This window comes from Bidens hawaiensis, unplaced genomic scaffold (genome assembly GCF_021521415.1).
Source record: "Bidens hawaiensis isolate Kalapana, Puna unplaced genomic scaffold, B.hawaiensis_p1.1 tig00002306_1, whole genome shotgun sequence".
NCBI classification, from domain to species: domain Eukaryota; kingdom Viridiplantae; phylum Streptophyta; class Magnoliopsida; order Asterales; family Asteraceae; genus Bidens; species Bidens hawaiensis.
In genome coordinates, this window is record NW_027491123.1 from 1,770,563 (window position 1) to 1,792,506 (window position 21,944).

Here is a 21,944-nt window from a genome sequence, read left to right on the forward strand (position 1 = left end):
AGAACCCCCAAGCTTCTTTAAGATTCTATACTAGCATGCAACACCAGAAACCGTTAAAGACTTGTCATGAGAAGAATATGAGAGGAATGCATGTGAGTAGATTTTGGCTTGAGAATAAGTAAAGTGCTTTTTAGTTTTTAGGAAGTAAGGCCAAATTAAATAGAGTAACAGAGAATACATTAATCTAATGGATGCTTATGTTCCCTTTGAAGGGAGTGTGTATAGGATTAGAATTTGCCAATTTGGGTTTCTCAACAATGTTACATCATCAAAGATTTATATTCAATGTTACTCTACAACCTTAATTACATATACATAATTTCAATCATTGAGTTCCTCGTGAGGGAATAACACATATGCAAGCGTTTTTTTCCCTTTTTGTTACGACGCTACTTGCCTTGACATCCCTATCGTTATAGTCATAGCTCCACAAATATAGCCCTTATCGCATTTGTCCATGTTGATCGATCATTGTATCACCACCATCATGCTAATGTGTCGCGTTGGGATCTACAGGAACACCATTTTATTTTCGCTCTTTTGAATGGAGCGGGACAGAGCAAGAATGGGTTACCTCCCCCATATTGAAAAATTAAAAAGAACACGATAGATGAGATAAAGAAGCAGGAATACACAAGAGACAAGATTAAAGAAGCGGAAATGTCATTCCCACTCGTTCGATATGATGGTACATGCATGAAAAAAACAGAATCCGTCCATACCTTTTCTTTAAGAACGTTTGGAATTACCTTCAATACTCGAGTGAACTTTTATGAGACGGAATGTCAATCGTCCATACTAATTTTAACGCCGCACGCATGACTCATCCAAAAATGGCAGGAAATCCAGGAATCCCACCAATGTCAAAGAGTCAAATTTTAAACCTGAGCCCATAAAAATCTGACGTAGGCTGTCGCGGTCTACTCAAACAATTAATTTTAAGACTTAAATACCTATAATAAGTACGAGTAAACAAGGTCGTTTTGTGCTCCACAAGGACTCAAGGAAAGTGCAAGTTTATTTAATTTATAACAAATTATTTAATCTAAACGAACAGACGATGTCAAGCGGTTTTTAGAAAAAGATTTAATTAAAACTAATGATTACTTAAAAACGATTTGTAAATAATATTAATAAAAGCATTCATTCTAGGTCCGGGTTATGTGTTCCATACGTCAATCACAGATTCTCTAGTCTTTGGTTTTACAATAATTGCTAGTCCTATGGTTTGATTTATGATGACAAGCGATACCCTAACCGAATTGTTGACACAAATGAACCCGGACACCACAATTACAAATTCTATGTCTAGGATAATTAACTCAATGATAAGGTTTGATGATTATAGTTCAAGGACACAAGAGCCTAACCCTAAATGTTGATGAACAACCAAACAAACGTTACACAAATCAATAATCACAAACACAACCTTTAATCAACCAAATAACTAATTAAGCAAGACAAATCATATAAATTCAATCAAGCTATAACCATTAAGCATTAGAATCTGATCAAAACAGTACTTCACACAAAACCTTAGCCTAGAACGAACACACAAGATTAGTCGGACATCGACATAATCGTTAAAGTACTTATCTTGATGAACATAAGATCTTAGGACAAATCGAAAGCTTTGGAATGATGGGAAATCGCCCTAGAACTCCACTTTTACCTCTGGAAGTCGTAATATCCAAAATATGGTCGAAAAATCATTTATATAGTGAAAATCCTAACTTTTGCCGACATTGAGCATCTTCGCGTATCGCGAAGTTGCCATAGGGTGCATCTTCGCGATACGCGAAGATGCAACTGACTACATATTCGAATTCCTCTCGTCGAGAAACATGAAATTCATATATTATGGATTCCGTAACTCATTTTCTAGGCCAAGATATGCCCGTTTTACTAAAACACACTTTCCTGGTAACCCATGTTGTTCAGTTTTCGCTTCAGCTTCATGTTTCTCATAAATCCTCTCCCGAATCCTTCTTAACCCTCAATAAATGTTTCCCCATGCTTCCATCATCTCGAGGCTTACTTAATCTTCATCTGGATGGTTTCTGAATTAGCTCGTTTAAGCTCCTTAACTTCCAATATCCCGAAAACACATAGCAATGCTTGAAGTACCAATGTTCATTCATTTATTTACCTAAGTATAACTAATTAATATATAATAATAACTAACTTTTACCCAACCATCAAAATCCCAAGCCTTAACCCTCACTTCCATATCATTAGACGAGAATGTCAACTGCAGAATCCCTCCGTACTAACCATCTCCAGCAGTTTTTGGTTCAAACCAACTATATCACTGCCACATCAGCTTTCTTAAAAACCACATTTTTTACTCTAACAATACACCTTCTCAATCCATCTTTACATTTGCACATCACCACTTACTTTTACATTTATTTTAAATAAGAATTTCACAATATAATAAATATTAAATTTTTATTTAAATAAATAGCAATATAATAAAAATTTAGTAAAATAGATGATAAAATCGTAACCCCTTTTTTTTCTAGGACTTCTTGTAATGCATTTTATTTCTAGGACTTCTTGTAATATTTTTTATTTAACTTAAGCATTGTAAAATAGATAATAAAATTGTTAAAAAACTAGTCGTTAAAACACTAGCCGTTAAAAAAATTACCCGTTAAACTTGCCGTTAAGTAAAAAATAGACAAACAAAAAAATACATAATTTTTTAAATAAATATAAAAAAATATGTATATATGTATAATATTTTAATATATTTTATAAATGTAAATATGGGTATGTATATATATATATATATATACTAGTTTGAGACCCGCGTATTACACGGGTTATTGATGAAAATTTTAACTTTAAATATTAAAAAATATACAATCAACAACAAAATTATCTTATATTGTTAATACAGTTACAACTTACATTAAAATTATAGGAATTACAAAAGAAACATTATGCAAATATTTTACAAATAAGAAAAAAATTATTTGTACACTATATTTATGGTTGTATTGGTCAGATTATCTTGTTTATAAAAAATCAAAATCTTTAAAACATATTAATAAATATAATCTATGAATCTTTATATCTTAGAGTGGTCGAATTTGTGTAATTTGAAGTTCATGTAATGTTCTTTTTTATGGTGGCAGCCTCCGGGTTGTAGAGGTAGTCGTTGGCAGTTGGTCGGTTTGTTTATTAAGTTTATCGTTCAAAAAACATTATATATATGCAATCAAGTAATTTAAATATGCAAACACAAACAAAGATAAATAATAAGTAAAGATAAATATAATAAGTACATAAAGAAGTTTTAAAAATGTTTTAGCATGTTCAGATGAGACTCAACTTCTTAATATGAAAAGGATTTTTGTCCGGGCCGGGTCTGTAAACATTGTTTTTTATTACCTTGTGGTTGATTGAAACTTTCAAATCGTGTTATGCTTATACAACTCATATTGTAGCACGTTAACTTTAGTGCAGTTGTCATTAGTTGAATAATTGTAGCCCAAAAAAGAAAATAGTAGTATTTTACGAACCACGTTAATAAAATTGTACAATTGGGTTGTGCAGGGTTTAGGAAAATCTTCAACAATGTCAAGAGTAAAACAGGAGATTATACACATCATATAGAAATAGTAACATTATATAGAAGTCAAAAGACTGTTATTTTCGTAAAACGATATTTTACTCTTTAAATCCTAATATGTTAATTACAAAATACATATAAACACATGTAGGCAAGTAAAAAAGAAACAAACCTGAATGCTATTGTTTTTGAGACATGAATGATCTAAAGTCGGTTGATCATAAATATTGACACAGTCTATAATATCCCATTCTGACTCTGCTAACGAATTCACAAAAAACATAAAGTACTCATAAATTAGAAAATTACACAATAATCTATGTGTGAACACCAAAATGACACAATTAAAAGAAATTAATGTGTGTGATTTAGAAAATTACACAACAATCTAAATCTAACCTAAAATTAATCAACCATCAAAACAATTTCAAATTAATAAAACATGCAAATTGAAGGATCTAAAACAGGGAGTTATAAAGTTACCTAATAATAAGCAACAATAGATAACAGGAGACGATTTGGATTTGCGTTGGTAAGAAAATGATTGACCAGAATAAATAATCATATTGTTAACCATGATGAATGGTCTGAATCGATAGTAGTGGTGGAGATGAACGATAGCATCGGTGGGGATGAACGGTCTAGTAGGTTTAATCAGATAAGGGAGAAGACAGTGTTTGGTATCTAGGTCTCGTATGTTTAATCAGAGAAGGGAGAAAACAACGAGTAATTAGGTCTGCAACCTAGGGTTCGTTATTGGAGATCGGTGTGTGTTGAATGAAAACAAGTAGTTCTTGAATAACATATGGATCCGAAATACATTATTTGGGCGGGTTGATCTGAATAAATACCATTAATGAATATGAGTTAAAAAAGATGAGGAGTGGTGAGAGGTTGACAAGTGACAAAATATAATATCATTTTATTGGAGTACTAAGATATATATATCTATCTATCTACCTATTTTAATAAAGTAAAATTACTGGGACACGTGTCATTTATAGATTCATTCATAGCAAAAATTTCCCGCTCAAACTATTTTTCTATTTTTAATGAAAACTATTTATGTCAATGTAATCAAAACATATCAATATACAATTTTATCAAATAACTAATTACTTAAATTATAGTGATTAAAAATATGTGGGTATTTATGTCAGTATTAATAAAATTATTTATATCTTTAGTGAAATCATATCTACATTATTTTGATTAAATCAATTATACACACTTTTCAGTGTAGGAGATGAACGTGGTAAAATTTAATAAACGATATTTATAGGTCTAAGAAGATAAAAACAAAAATTATGAATGAATAACAATTTTATTCTCACGTATCCATTCAACCTCCATGGATCCATGTAGTTCTCATCCATCTTTTTTAAATCTATAATGCAAAATCGTGTTTTAGCATGCTAATTTCATATATGATGTTCTCTTTTTATGTCATTTGTAATGAAGCATCTTCTCATTTTTTGTTAGAAATCGCTTACATTAAAAAATATAATTACAACTTATAAAATCACTAGGTGTATTTTTTTAACTTATTAAATTTGATAAAATATAGTTTTTGTTTTTTAATTTAGTCATTTAATTTCTATAATTTAATTGTATTTCTTTTGAGCTTTCCGTGATCACACGGGTTCAAAAGCTAATTATATATATATATATATATATATAATATGTGTGTGTGGGTGAAAGATGTGATGTTAGGGCCCACATTTATATGGTTTTTGTTGGTATGGAAAATCAAACTTAGTAATTGGTGTTTGATTTAAACCATGCTCTCCGCTATTAACTTGGTTTGAACCAAGAGTAAACCATCAGATGGAGATGGTCTAAATACTAATAAGTAATGACTATTATTATTATTATTATTATTATTCTCTACTCTCACCGCTTTACACATATTCTTGTACTCTAACATGTCAGCTCCACTTATGCCGACATTACTCATCGTAACTATCTTATTTATCTGTATTAATACCAACACTTAATATTTTAATTTTATAAAATGTAACAACTACAGTCGGTAAACACCTTGAAACAACAAAAATATATTTATATACCAAAAATATAAAAAGTCTTTCTGTCTTATTATACCCAAAGCAAAACCCTTGACCCAATCCTTATTTACACAACTGCCACCAGCTTCTATCTTTCAAATTGACGACTCTCCTTTCTTCCACCTTTCTCTCTCTAACCCGTGCCCCATTTTCTCTCTCTAAACCTTCATCTTCATACCACCTCCAACGCTTGCACTCTACGCATTACATCAAATTCATCTCAAATTCCAGATCTAGACCCAAAATATTAACAAATTAGGGCTACTGAGCTTCAAACTAACTCCCCTGCTTTGGTTTTCGTGCATACGATGTGTTTCTAGGGTTTAGGGTTTCGTAGTTGTGAAATTTGTGTTTATTTTGATTTTGTTTACTCCGGCGATGAATCGAAGCTTCCGCGCGCCGGAAAAAGGAATGCCGGCGGGATTGAAGCCGCGGCAGCCGCAAGTGATGAGTTTTAAGAAGAGTGTAGTGAAAGAGAAGGAAGATGAGTTAGGGTTATTTTTGGAAATGAGGCAACGAGAGAAAGAGTGTGACCCGATGCTGCTTCAGAATACGGAAGATGAGTTTGATTCATCACTTGGTAATCCACTAATATGTTTAAATAAGTTACGTTTTGTATTGGTAACCATAGCTGAATAATTTCGGTTAATTGTTCAATGTATTTAAAAAAAAACTCGGTTGTTTCGGTTGGAAATGGTTAGGTTATGGTGTTCGAAACACGATTATGAAGTTTCGAGCTGAAATATGTTGGTTCCAAGCTCGGTAACTCGGTTATAAGCCATTTCAGCATGAATTTAAATGTTCAAAGCTGGAGATGGAGGTATAAAAGATGGGAATTGGGGTATAGATTTCGATAGAACACATATGGTGTGGTTTTTGGTTAAGTCAGTTTAACGAAGACACATTAACTGTAGCCATAATCAAATGATCGGTTAATTAGATTTACTAAACTATAACTGATTGGTTTTGTGACTTTGTCGGATATGGTTAATTTTTTTGGTTAACGGTTTGGTATTCGGTTATGTTTGGGTTTTTGCTCACCCCATTATTAAGTATTATATTTGAAATTGACAATAAAAAGGTACGATTTGTTCATTGGCCAATCAATCAACTAGGATTGCAAAAGATTACATTTCAATTTAGGAAAAAAGAAGATTTGGCTCAGGGTGTTCTATTCGATACGGGTAGGAGAAGAGTAATTAGTTGCCTAATGATGGGGATTTTATGTAATTAGTTGTATGCGCTTCATGATTTTTAAATGCCATTGGAAGTATGAAGCTCAAAATGGTCAATTTACATGCATATGCAACTTAATGATGGATTTTTGTTCTGTTTTGTTAGATTTTGCAGGATCGGTTGAAGGAAGTTCACATATGTTCAGTATGCCTTCGGCGACAGCTGCTAGAAAGACCGGTGCTGATGAGTTTCTCAACTCTGAAGATGATAAAAATGATTATGAATGGTAATTTGTGTTATGCTGTCTCTATTTCATACTAAACTTGCCATCATTATGTGATTGCTGGCATTAGTTTGATAGGTTAATGCCACTGATGATACACATAGTCCATAAATCTTGTTACTGGATTTTGTATCCAGTATTGGGAGAATATGTCATTTGTTTATATTTATGCCATATTGGTTACAAGTTTAATTTTATACTTGTTTAGTGAACGTTGTCTATGTTTTCAGGCTTTTAACACCACCTGGCACGCCTCTTTTCCCGTCATTAGAGATGGAATCACAGAAAACCGTGATGGCTCAAACAGGAACACCTAAGGCCCGTCCTGCACTAAGATCTCGAGTAACGTCAAAATTTTGTTTTATACTCGGTATCTTTGTATTAATTTTGCATACATTCTAAACTAATAATATTGCTACTGCTTATTATAGCTATCATCAAATAACCAACCGGAGGCTACCAGTAGGAATAATTTAGTATCTAGGAATCAAGTATCATCTCCTGGATTAACCACTTCAAGTACCGGACTTCGTAGGCCTTCATCTTCAGGAGGCCCAACTTCAAGGCCCGCTACACCAACCGGCAGGCCTGCTACACCAACCGGCAGGCCCGCTACCCCAACCGGCAGGCCTGCTACTTCCACAGGAAGGCCCGCTTTGGGCACATCAACCAGGCCCATAACAAGCTCAACCAAAACAGTTTCAACATCATCTAGACCAACTTCAACCACCGCATCTCGACCGACTTCAACAACCACATCTAGACTGACTTCAACCACATCTAGACCGACTTCAACCACCACATCCAGGCCTTCAAGATCTTCAACTCCTACTTCTCGGCCTACTGTAGGGTCCACTAAGCCCACAGTGCCAGCTAGATCTTCAACACCTACACCAAGATCCACTGCAAGATCTTCAACTCCCACAAGTAGACCAGTTTTGCCTGCAACCAGACCCGTGACACGGGCCCCAACACCAACATGTAGGCAACCGACACTGACAGCCTCAACAAAAACTTCAATTGTTAAATCTCCAACAGTTACAAAACCAGTACCAAATACAAGAAGTGGTGCTGGGCCACCACGGTCAAGTTCACCTAGTCCTAGTGTAAGACCAAAACCGTGGAAACCACAAGAAATGCCTGGTTACTCACTCACTGCACCGCCAAATTTACGAACCTCGGTTACCGATAGACCGCCTTCGGTTACACGTGGAAGACCAGGTGCAGCGAGCACCAGGTCTTCATCCGTTGAACCGGTGGCTAACGGAAGAGTTAGAAGGCAATCGTGTTCACCCTCGAGAGGACGGTTACCTAACGGTTTGCTTCATAGTAGTGGGAGCTCGGTCCCGGTTGCTGCACTGAATCGTGCGTATGCGAAAGCTAATGATAATTTGAGTCCCGGTCTCTATGGAACAAAGATGGTTGAACGCGTGATTAACATGAGGAAGTTGGTTCCACCGAAGCAAGATGACAAACATTCACCTCTTAGTAACTTGTCTGCCAAGTCATCGCCTGATAGCTCCGGTTTTGGTCGATCACTTTCCAAGAAATCGTTGGATATGGCTATACGACATATGGTATGTTTCTTCTCATTAGGCCTGTAAACGAACCGAATGAACACAAACAACTAAACAAACGAAGTTTTCTTGTTTTTCTCGTTCATTAGAAACTGCGCGTGCTCGTTTTCTCATTCCTTTATGTTTGTTAGTACCGTAAACAAATGGCTCACGAATGTAAACGAACATAACTAAACATAGATGAACGAACTCAACTGAGCAACACCCGTTAAAAGTAGCGTGGACATAAGTCTGTCCTAAAAAATTAATAAAACGAGACTGAATTGTCATGGCTGATATTTTAATTTCATAAAACTACATTAAATTGTAATGTGTTTAAAAATTTTAGATGAACATTCAAAAGAACGAACTCAAAACAAATGTAAACTATACGACACATAAATGAATGAAAAAGGCGTGTTCATGTTCGTTCATTCGTTTAATTAAATCAACAGAAAGTATGCTCATGTCTGTCCATTTATAATATAAGAGAACATAAACAAATGGTTAACTGAACATTTGGTTTCTTTACGGGCCTACTTCCCATCTTAAGAGATTTGAGTCTAAATTGCTTGTTTGGAACAGGATATAAGGAGAACAATACCAGGTAATTTGAGGCCACTGATGAATAATATTCCAGCATCATCAATGTACAGTGTGAGAACGGGTCCCACAAGGAATCGCACAGCTAGTGTTTTAGATTCACCTCTTGCCACTAGCAGCAACGCAAGTTCGGATATGAGTGTGAATAATAATGGTCTGTGTTTGGATGGGAATGCAGATGATGAGATTAACAGTGAAAGGCGGCTGCTCAATATACATGGAAGGTGATTTGGTCATAAAGTGTTGTTATCTGACTTTTACTTGATTTGTATGTTGATTATTATGTTAAGCATGATTAACCTGCGAGTGATATATCCTGTATCATCTAATTTAGTTGTTAGTCTGAAGCAAAGATTGATCTTATGTGATTGTGTAAATGTGGTTCTCAAACAGGAGATAATGTGTTAATTGTTAAAAAGTGTTTGGGTAGAGGGAATCTATTCCTGATGACGTGGTATTCTCTGATTTGTTGGCTTTGATGTGAATTGTTGTTATGCTTCTTGGAGTCATGAGAAATTGAGAATATGAAATCTTGTGATTCTTGTTTGTCATATACTATTGTTTTTACGATGCCATTAGAAAATGGTCCCATACTGAACCAAAATCCAAAGTGGTGATGCATTTGCAGCGTTAACGAGGTGAAAAGACAACGGGTTAGGAGGGGGTCTACCGGTTACCCCGTAATCTGTTTCAACAGTCGAATCGATCATGAATAGGAGAAAAATATCGATTGATAGGGACGGGCTTTTAAATATCTTTTGAGGACAACGACCCAAGTCGACCCTTGTTCCATGAAGAAACGGTGTCGAGTGTAAGACAGGAGTTTACAAATATCTTTTTTGGAAAACGATACAAGTCAACCCTTGTTCATGTATAATAAATTAATAATGCCTTTAGTTAGGGGTGCAAGCAAAACAAGTTGAGTCTTGGTTTGACTAACCTCGGTTCGTTTGAAGTTTTATTTTTAGAGCTCAAGCTTTGATTTGGCTCGGTTTGTTTATTATTTCGTTAATTGATGTACATTTTCTGTTATTTTCATGTATACCTTACGTTATCATGGTTAAAGTTGTGTAAATATAAGAGTAAGTTAATCGAGCGCAGTTTTGCCGGTAAAAATAAAAGTATTTCTGGTTGGTTGTGTGAGTTAAGACTAGTTTTATGAAGGAAAAGCATGACTTCTATGAAGGAAAATAGATGTGTGATCGCTTGTGGTAGCTAGAGGTGTAAACGAGTCACACCGAGCCCGAGTGCGATTAATCTCGAAAGGTTCGAGGTTGGATCGGTTCAAGCTCTATTTCTAAAGCTTGAGCTTGGATCGGACTCAACACGTCGATTATTTATCAAATTATATACACTTATAACTATATTATATAAATTTTAAAAATATATTTTTTTATAAATAATATAGTGTATTTAGTTTTTTTCTCATAACTTTATAAATAATTAATATTATATAAATGCGTTTACATATTAAATAAATATAAATATATATAAATACTAGGCTCATTTAAGCTTGCAAGCTAACTCGAGCTCATTTATTATTTATTTATTTATTTATTTAACAAATGTATTTTTATGCTTGGGATCGAGCTCATTTACATTCGGCTACGTTCAAGCTTTTAACAAACCGATCACATTACATTATGAGCAGGCCAAGTTTAGACATAGTCATATAGCTTGAATATCAACGAGTAAGCTTAGACATACAAATAGAGCTCACATTTGGTTGTTCGTATATGGAGCTCGAGCTTGACTTGTTCATCAACGAGCACAATGCAGCAGAAGAATACGTGTAAAGAATGCAGTGCTTACATAGGAAACTAATACAAATAGGTGCAAGTTCATTTGATATAAACCACTAAGAAAACTAACTGTAAAGCTCCCTTAAAAAGATTTTTTGCTTACATAATCTTAGTTTCTTCTAGGGGTGTTCTTCGGATTTCGTGTTTCTCGAGTTGGGTTCTTCGGGTATCAAAGTTTTAATTTTAGACCTGAAACTCAACCCAAATCTCTCACGGTTTTTTGGGTCCGGGTTTTTTCGGGTTAGGTTAATCGGGTTTCGGGTATCTAAGAAAACAAAAACAAAATAAAAAAAAAGTAAAGAAAACCTACAACACGAAAACTAAAACAACATACTTTTCTTTACTCGTTACGCAAATAATCAAATAACAAGGTAAAAAATCATATTCTTCTATTATGGTTGTTATTAGCAATAAATAGAAGACACAATAAATAGTTGACCAACCATAATAGGTGGAATAGAAACAAGTAGAATGTAAAGAGTGTTCCGTATGCGATGTATATACTTATTAATAATATAATGTTTTTAAACCAATAGCTTATCCAAGTTTTTTGAGTTGACCCGAAACCTATAAATTAGACATAAGAACCAACCTGAATTACTTCGGTTCGGGTTCGGACTGGTCTTTTCTCGTGTTTGGGTTTTACAGGTCATGTTAGTTTGGATTCGGATTTTCTCGGGATAGGTTTCGGGTATGCGAAGCGATACAAGTGCAAAGGATAAAGCCAACTTAAAAGAAACTAAGTGCCATAAAAAGCTTAAAAGGATTAGTATGTTAATAATATAACCAATTCAAAGTGCAATAACCTCCCCTAAGCATGTCCAACTAACATTTGAGACAAGGCTAATGTTTCAATCTTGTTACTAAGGTCATCCGGGTTTACTATTTGGTGCTAAACTACCATCTAAATTCTAAGTTTATACAATTAACTTTTTATTGTTTTCAATCACTATCATTAAACTTCACACATAAGTCTAAATGAGATTTCATTCTAAACCAACTGGCAATAGGAGCAACACATTAAAGATCATACGTTACGATTAAAATCTATTTGGTAAAAGTTTTCAATGTCTAAATCTGTATCCTCCTATCAACCACAATCATCCCTTTTCACTTGCTCTTTTTGCTATCTTTGTAGTCGCTTATTAGGGCTTCAACGTCTTTCCAGAACAACCCTTCCACCAACACGCCATCCTCTGTGAACCTGTGAAAACGTTTACAAGCACAGAACGAGTCAGAGTGGGCTTAAACAATCGAAGCCACTCGTAAGCAACTTGAGATCGGCTAGCTAAAAGCTCAAATCAAGCCGAGCATAAACAAGCCCAAGCCTGAAACTAAGCTTGTTTAATAAAGAAACCGAGCACGAAGCTCGAGTAGGCTCGCGAGCCTAAACCAACCTATTAGTTATACGAATATAATTCGTTTACTGTAAAAACCTTTGATTGTATTTATTAGGCTTGTAAACAAACTAAACAAACACAAATGGAGCATGTTCGTGTAACTTTAACTGAACAACAATTAAACAAACATGTCTGTGTTTATATACGTTCCTTTTTTAACAGTGTAAACAATCATCATCATCATCATCATCATCATCATCGTACTCAGTATATCCCACCAATAGCAGAGCTATGGTAGGGTCTGAGGAGGGTAAGATGTAGACAGCCTTACCTCTACCCCGTAGAAATAGAGAGGCTGCTTCCAGTGAGACCCCCGGCTCGATAGTAGTTTTGCATCAAGCCTTGGACATACGGCACATAACACTCAACCATCGGCACACCGGTAGATTGGTGCATGTACCTTGTCTTTCGGCTATCAACTCCACCACATGATGCCTGATTAACCTTCCGTCACTTTTAACGTTATTTTCACGAGATTACTAAAATAACGTCAAAATTAGTGCAATTTCACTTTTGCCCACCCGAGGGTTCACACATATATACATATTATGCGCGCACCGCAAACAGGATGAACTAACGTAAATAAATGCACATGGACGAACAAACATAACCAAGTTAAATCCTTTTAAAAGTAACATGAAAAACAATTTATTAGGCACTCGGGCCTAAAAAGTTAATAAAACTAGTCTAACTTGTAATGGGCCAAAACATTTTAAATGAAATATATTAATGAACGTAAACGAATGAACTTAAACAAATGCAAATTAATGAGCATAAACAAGCATTCGCGAACATAAATGAAAGAGTGAGACATGTTTGTTCTTTTATTAAATAAATGAACATAAACAAACTTCATACCGAATGGTTTACAATCTGTTCACTGAAGTTCGGTTCCGTTACATGCCTAATGCTTAACATTATATATAAAACTATGATTAAAATAACTAAATAAGTTATATTATTTTATAATAAAAGATTCCAGCATTAGAATAAGAGCTCGAAAGGAGCCGAGCTCTCGGCTCGAAAAATTACTCACGAGCCAAGCGCCAGCTTTAGAATGAGAGCTCGAAATGAGCCGAGCTCTCGGCTCGCTTACAGTTTAAACCATTATATGTGTGCAAAAGAAAGAGATATACCATTTGGTGACACTTTTGGTAAACTCGACAGTTGGCTTTGCAGAAATAGATTTAGGATCTGCGCTGGCAATTGTGAGAGTATACATGTCAGAGAATCTGGGCAACTTAGAAGACACCATCAAACCAGTGCTGTTATAAGCTGAGCCCTGCAAATGTAACAAACTTCATAAATTAACAAGGACGCCACAGCATGCTATCAAATACACAAAAACCTATTACAACATACAAGGTTAAGAAAACCTATTACAGAATACTTCGTTTCACTTGAGATGACAAAAAGACATTCAGTATGCATTGTGCTTGTTTTAAGGAGACAGGTTTAAGAAAATACAAGAAGCATGAGTTACTTTCTTCAAGCCTAAGTTTTCTCTCTCCTTTTCGTTACAACTTATAGACCAAATATTCAAACCAAACGCCACCCAACACTCTTATCAAGTGGTTACCTTGTAACTTCAAAATTAGATGATGCATATTCACAATTTCACATCAACCACCAGAATTCACAATAAGTTAAATATTGTATCGTTTCCAAAAAAAAAAAAAACTAGAAAACACACATATTTGTAAAAGACCAACAAAACATTTACACAACCACAAATCAACACACTTTATTCCCAATTTACCTTAACTGCATTATACTTGATTATAAAACTTCGTAAATTTCTTCTACATGGAACAGTACAAAAGTCCAGATCCTAAATCCTAATGCTAGCCTTCAAGAAATAAAAACAAATCAACTTAAACATATTATTTCAATATTAATCCAGATCTTACACTCATGTACAGAGTAAAAAAAAAAGTTCCACCACTTCTAAGTTTTAACTAAAAAAACATTGTATATGAGAACATAAAACTTTAAAAATATATTAATCAATCAAAACTAGTCTATAACAAAAGACAATAAAAACTTACTGCAGGAGGATATGTGAACAAAAACGCATTCTTTTCCTTGGTGTAGATGATCAGCTGCAATATCGCATTGAACAACACATACTTGCCATAGTCAAAGATCAAACAAACTTAAATTATAAACTATTTATAACTATACATCAAGTCAAATAGATCTAATCAATGAAAATTCAGTTCTCAGAATTATAAAAGGATATAACGCGATGCATCCGATCAAGAAATTCTTGTTATCCGGAAACTTCTTGTTGTAAAACTGAGCAAACAACGCAATGACAATAATAATCGCTCCAATGAACAACCTAACGTTACTCATCCTCACATCTTCCTTGTACCCGCGGCTAGTCACGATCTGATTCAATTAACAAAAAACGTAACCCATGATGCATAATTAAAAAAAAACTGAAATTGAAACTGAACCCAGATCGGAATTTCAAAATTTAGATGCTTAGAGTGAAATTGAAACTAAACCCAGATCAGAATTACAAAATTTCGATGATTAGAGTGAAACTGAAACTGAACCCAGATCAGAATTATAAAATTTAGACGCTTAAAGTGAAATTGAAACTGAACCCAGATCAGAAATTTCAAAATTGAGATGATTAGAGTGAAATTGAAACTGGACCCAGATGAGAATTACAAAGTTTAGACGCTTAAAGTGAAATTGAAACTAAACCCAGATCAGAATTTCAAAATTTAGATGCTTAGTAAAATTGAAACTAAACCCAGATGGGAATTACAAAATTTAGACGCTTAAAGTGAAATTGAAACTGAACCCAGATCAGAATTTCAAAATTGAAACTGAACCCAAATCTGAATTACAAAAGTGAGATGATTAGAGTGAAATTGAAACTGAACCCAGATCGGAATTTCAAAATTGAGATGATTAGAGTGAAATTAAAATTAAACCCAGATGGGAATTTCAAAATTGGGATGATTATATTGAAATTGAAAGTGAACCCAGATCGGAATTTAATAATTGAGAAGATTAGAGTGAAGATGAAGTGTACCTCAGTGACAGTTTCGTCGATCAAGTGCTTGATGGAGTTGTGATCCAAGAGATTGGTCTTCTTCGGGGTTTTGGTGGGTGGAGTGGTGGTGGTGCCGTTAGTCGTCGCCGTCGTCATCTCCGATTTCGATTGCTGGGTTTTCGATTGAGAGTTTTTAGGTTTTGTCTGAAATGATGAATGGGATTTGGGGGGTTTTGTTGAAAGCTGCAAGTAACGCTCAATTTTATGGGCCGTTACTAGTTGTCTTTCCTTTGGCCCATTTAAGAAGGGGATTTTGGGTCTAGTCCGGAGAAAAGTAAATTTGGCCCAGTTCGTTAAAAACATGATTTTTACTCAAATTTTTTTACACAGATAACTAGAGGCGTATAAAAAAACCGGTTTGGGATCTGTTCATGGCAAACCGACCCGAACCGGTTTGATAAGCACCGGTTTCAATCAAACCGGTTTATGAACCTACTACCCAAACTGCAGGTTTTGGTTCCAGTTCCCCCTTTGAACAATCAAACCAGGTTTAAAACCGAACTTGTTTGAGGAAAACCAGTTTCAAATCGGACCGAGCCGACCTGTTCTATTGCTTCTAAACCGGTTTATAGGATGAGCGACTCAGGATGCTTGGCTTTGGGTTTTACACCCATGCTTATACGAGGGGTGGTGTATCTGAAAAAGTTAAACATTTACATGTAGCATGCGTGAGACCTAAGGATTTTACTTTTCGGTCTATGGCATTTCTGTTTAATGATTATTGTAAATAATTTGTATTTAGTCACCATTTGTATTTGTTGTAAATCATTGAAACACTTTTTAGTAATGATTATTGGTTGTTTTTAAAAAACTTTTTTTTTACCAACTCTTGTGCTTGTGGGTTATACAAGTCAAATGTTTGGTTCATTTCTTATGTTGCAGTGTTTTTTATATGAAGTTGTGTTTATTTCATTGTATCATGGCATCATGCATTTGAGAGGGAGTGCTCTGTAGTCGAATACACCTTCTAGTTCATTGTTTGGCTTCACAAAACACTTTTAACACCAAAAAGCCATGATGTTATTCTCATTCTCGTTCCCCGTCTTAGGCACTATAACAGTCACTTTGACTATTATACCTTGACACAAGCAGGCATCTTAAGTAAAAGAGCGAGTTTTATGCAAAGAAAATGTCACAAACATGTATCGGATATAATTAGACTCAAGAATAGCAGGCATTTGACAACTTACATATTCAATCCGAATCTTTGATTAATTCCTAAACTAAATCTTCACCAAAGCAATGAGATCACAATGAGACAAAGAATTATCTCTACTACATTTAGAATTGGTTGTCATCCTTTGTTCCTACTCTTTGATAATAATTAAAAAACAAAAACTTATCATTTCTTTTTTACTCCCCAGTGCTTTCATAGTTGTCTTTTATTTACTATTATTAATAATTAATTCAAGTAAACTATACCACTATCACCTGTGACGGTTTCTTGGCATTATAAATAACAAAACTACGCACATAAGTTGATATGAATTACACATGCTTATCATACAATTAAATTAAACATTAGACCAAAAAAAAAAAACTAACTGCCGAATAACCGAATTCAACATGATAAATCATGTAAAAGTAAATAATTATTAAATTAATCAACGATCTAATATTTTGGCGCCTTCCGAAAACACCTTAAAAAACCAAACAAGCGACTCCATCAACCGTTGTGTCGTACCATAACATAACCACCTTATAACCGTCAAATAACCGTTAACCGCCACTCTCCCAAACCTATAAATACACCCCCAAATCCCACCATTATGACGAATCTGAGTCTGTTGATGAAATAATTCTTGAAGAACCAGAGGAAATACAACTCAAAAGAAAACCTTCATCTGAAATTGAGACCCCAAAGCCAAAGAGACAAAAATATGTGAAGAAAATGGTCTACAGACTGAGGTCAGAGATGCTAGAAGAAAGAAGAAGAGCTCAATCCAAACAAGATGATGAACCAATGATTGAAGCTCTTCACAACCTTGAAGAAGTGGTGGACTTGGATGGTGAAAGTGAAAATGAGGAAGAATTGCAGGGAGTTGAAAAGATAAATGAAGATGTTGAATATTTGATCAGCTTGGGCTATGATCCTCTGTATGTTCAAAGACTATCAAAAGAGGATGTGGCAAAAGAAGCTGAGGGTTGGAGAGTAAGGAAAGGAAAAAGAGAAGTATTGATAAAGGCTGGTCACAAGCCTGCTTTCCTGAACCTACAACCATTTGACAAGATTGATAGTTTGTACAAAAGGGCTTAAAATTGAGATTACAGAAGGAAAGAGAGGAAAAAGAAAAGAAAGATCAAGATGCAAAGAGGTGGTTTGAGGACCCTCAGAGGGAAGAGATATTAGAGAAGGTTGTGATGGAGAAAGGGATATCAGAAGAACAGTTTCAGAATATGCCTCTTGCTGAACTAATGGAAATATATCACAGAGAGCAGAGGATGTATCTTGAAACACAGGAAATTGCAAGAAGAAAGGAGGAGGGCAGAACAAGAAGTTCATGCAGAAATGATGAATGCCCTCCACAAAAAAGGAGTAAAAATGTCAAGACTGTTAATGCAAACTGAAGATACAATAAAGAGATGGTATGTTGAAGAGGGTCTTGATAAGATTAAGAAAGTTGAAATGGGGGGCTCAAGCAGAACCCATAGGTCAGAGAGTGTGAGGCCTGTGCAGCCAAGAAACTTGAATTTGCCCACACATATCTATTTTGACAGAAGATCGAAGACCTTGAGGGTTGTGACTGAAGATGAAGCAGAACATCTCATCATCTTCAGAGATGATTTGAGAAACTTTACAACAGAACAACTGACCAAGATGGCTGAGCTGACTTTATATGACAATCAAATAAGAAGTCAACCATCTGGTCAACTGAGGAATGATCTCTCAAAGTTTTTAAAGGATCAAGCAGAAAAGGGATTCCCATTTCTGCAGCAAAAGAAGAGAGAGATCAGGAGCCAAGCAGAAAAAGAGAAGAGGAAGAAGAGAATAAGTGAAGTTCACATATCCGAGCTTTCCCTCTCTGAATCAAAGAAACAAAGAACTTTAGCAAGCAGCTCTCATTAGAAAATGAAGACCTTAAAAGAGTGTTTGGCTACGAGAGAAGTGATGAAGGAACCCAACTCAAGAGTGCAACAATTTGGAAGAATCACATACATAACGTACAATCAAAATGATGATTCGACCACTTTGAGAAATGAGTCAGGGATACCTATTGCAGTCATAAGGGAGGATGGTGATCTGCATTATATGCATCCACAAGATTTACAAGATTTGATTAATGCAAGATTCCTAAGTGATGCCTCTGACTCCTCTGAACTTGACATGCTTAAGCAAAGAGCTGCATATGTGAAGAAACTAAAAGAAAGGGCTGAAGCCAAGAACAGAGGAAGAAGATAACAGAATGGAGCTAATGAATGATTGATTTTTTAATTTCTGTTTATCTTTATATTTTGTTTGATTTGTAAAAATTTAGTTTGTAATGCCCATGTGGCAGAATTCCAATTATGTAATGAAACGACACGTTCTTAAATGATTTATCTAGAGAACTGATACATGTGTAACTCTATGCAGGTATGTTTTGGTGCATCTGAGCTTGTTCCAATCTAGGGGGAGATTGTTGGGTCGGATTTTTGATAAGGAAGATTGGAATCTTCTCAACCTCCTCAGAAAACGGCTAAGTATGGAATTTGAGCAAGCCCAGACGATCGAGCATGGTTTTTACTACTTCGAGCAAGGTTCTGAACCTTAAATGGTTGATTCTTCTAAGTGTTGAAGGCTTCGAGCAAGCTACACTTCAATGAGCAAGGGTATTTTTCTATCGAGCATGGATTGCCAATCAAGCAAACAACTTGATCATACAAGTTCCAGCCAAGTGTTACGAGCACAAGATGATCGAGCACATGGGGACGAGCATGGATGCCATAAGAGGATGTCACGTGAATCAAAGTAAAGACTTCGAGCACAGTTCAGTTACCGAGCAAGATTTACATCCGAGCATGATAAAGATTGCTGAATAAGAAAAGCTGAAGACATCAAGAAGAATTGAGCTTGCTCGATGGACTTATTCGAGCAAAGTTTGAACAAGTCAAGAGGAATGAAGCTTACTCGAAGAGAATATGTATTCTCTGAAAGAGAATATATTCTAAGTAAAGTATGCTCGAGGACACTCTCTGAGCACACCTTGTATAGGAAGCTTGCTCGAGCAAGGTAATACCTTGCTCGAGGTCTGAAACACTTGTATTAGATTTATCTTTCATTATGTAATGTCTAGGACGTATACATGGAATGTTAGGGTCTATATATAGACATCCTAGGGTACGACTAGGAGACGATTTTTTGGCACGCATACTGACAATTTTTGCAGACGAATATTAAAAGCCGCCGTCGCACAAAACCCTAGACATTCCATTCACTGTATACTTGACATATCATTTAATATAGTGAATCTTTGTCGTTGAAATAGTCTTTACCGATTATCATTTATTGTTTTGTGTTTGATAATTCTCCACAAACTTTCATTCTCAATCATTGAATATCCTGATTCCGCCGAGATGCTCAATCGGTCTTTGAGTAATTAAGTCGGTGTGTTCTTGTCAAACCTTTGCTAAGGTTGCACCCGATAGACAGTCCTGTCAGAGACGTTGTTGGTTTTTTATACAAATATTAAATATATTTATACACGAAAATGTTATTCTATTCATGTTATGTTAAATATATTTATACACGAAAATGTTATTCTATTCATGTTATAATTAATTGATTTAACATATAGAAGATAGAGAAAATCATTTGTTTAGTTTTAAATTTTTTAGTTTGTTTTCCTCTTAAATCCTTTTAATTCCAGTTCTTTTGTATGGTTTTACTTCATAAGTAATGTTCACGTCATCATGACTTGCGTTAAGGATTTTGCTGTGATGATTTTTAAAACAAATGGATAACTTCTTACTAAACAATATATGTTTATTAGTTTATAAAAGAAAATTCACGTGTTAATAAAAGAAAATCTAAAAATTCTTTATAAAGTTATATATTAGGAGAGAAGTTAATATTGTTAAAAGATTCTTAATCTATTTGTTGGGTCAGCATTGTGGCTAACTTTTTGTCACCACCTTTGTATTATGATGCATGGTTTTAGTATGCTCTGCGTCTTACGTCATCTTCCACTTCGCATCGATCCAGATGCAACCAATGTTGTAAAAGTGGCGGAGTTCGCTTCTGTGTGTTTGTCACATTAGATCGTTTATTTGTAACAAAGACAATAATAATAATAATAATAATAATAATAATAATAATAATAATAATAGGAGGAGAAAATAGGTGAGCATAGCAGACGCAAATTGCTTGAATCAACTGTAGAATTTAAAAATGTTACCTTTGAGATTTTGATTTAAACTTTGAAGGATTGATAACAAGATTTGGGGATGTCATAGCCTTATTAGACCAATGTTCAACATAAAATATAATTATAGACCACGTTTATAATTATAAACTATAATATTTAGAAACACTTTAAATTAATTATTCGTATATTTCAATAACTAATTTTAAGTATCTTTCGCTGAAAACTTAAAATATGCATTGTTTTAAAAAAATGTGTTCAATGTTTCACTAAATATATTAACCAGGCGACACAATAACCCGACAGACTTTTACAAACCAATGAAAAGGAAGATGCACTAACTTAAGATTTCCCACTCAATTGTTGGTTTTATTATTATACACTTTGAACAGTTTCAGATGTGCCAAAACAATAAATGCAAGCGCTATGTATGCCAAATTTGATGTAAACCTAAGTAGCACAAAATGAAAACGATATTTGTAATCATACAAAAATATCACCACTGGCCCGCTGCAACGCGCGGGTAACAATACTAGTAAAGAAACAATTACAAAACAATCTCTCAATCGAACACTTTGATTAACAATTAAGATTCATCTAACAATCTAGAGACCTATATGAACGAACCCTCGCTTCGGTGATTAAAAGAAACAGCATTGAGAAGAAAAATAACCGCAGTCAATATTCCATAGCTCAATCCGTTTAAACGTTTTCATTTCTTCATGTATTTCATTTCAGCCCCTCATCATCCAGTGACTTCACTTTTTAGCCTCTCAACTTTACAATAACTTTCATATCCGACCCTCCATCTTCAAGTATACTCTACAAACAATATTTCAAGTTATCAAACAAACCTTCAAGTTTGCTAATGAAATGACTACCTTTTTGACAGGAAACATCAAGGAATCAAAAAAGACTATTTCACAAGTCTATGGCCAACACGGGCCATTTGAAGTGGGTTGGAGTTAGAAGACTTCACTCCGTACACGAAAGGTTTAGAACATTTCATCTCGTTTGATGTTCGAGCTTTCTCTTTCTCTTTCTCTTTCTCTTTCTCTTTCTG

General features: G+C 34.8%; 2 protein-coding genes across 2 annotated transcripts; one reads left to right on the plus strand and one right to left on the minus strand.

The window, feature by feature from the left end:
- The first annotated feature begins 6,096 nt into the window (after positions 1–6,096).
- LOC143615935 (uncharacterized) lies at positions 6,097–9,656 on the plus strand. Its single transcript, XM_077088924.1, has 5 exons — positions 6,097–6,226; positions 6,997–7,108; positions 7,336–7,447; positions 7,537–8,682; positions 9,247–9,656. The coding sequence occupies exons 1-5, from the start codon at positions 6,154–6,156 to the stop codon at positions 9,490–9,492; spliced, it is 1,689 nt and encodes a 562-aa protein (XP_076945039.1). The 5' UTR covers positions 6,097–6,153; the 3' UTR covers positions 9,493–9,656.
- Positions 9,657–12,036: 2,380 nt separating this feature from the next.
- LOC143615942 (signal peptidase complex subunit 2-like) lies at positions 12,037–15,663 on the minus strand. Its single transcript, XM_077088931.1, has 5 exons — positions 15,519–15,663; positions 14,709–14,860; positions 14,515–14,596; positions 13,603–13,748; positions 12,037–12,270 (listed from the first exon to the last, which is right to left on the minus strand). The coding sequence occupies exons 1-5, from the start codon at positions 15,633–15,635 to the stop codon at positions 12,177–12,179; spliced, it is 591 nt and encodes a 196-aa protein (XP_076945046.1). The 5' UTR covers positions 15,636–15,663; the 3' UTR covers positions 12,037–12,176.
- Between the last annotated feature and the right edge of the window lie 6,281 nt (positions 15,664–21,944).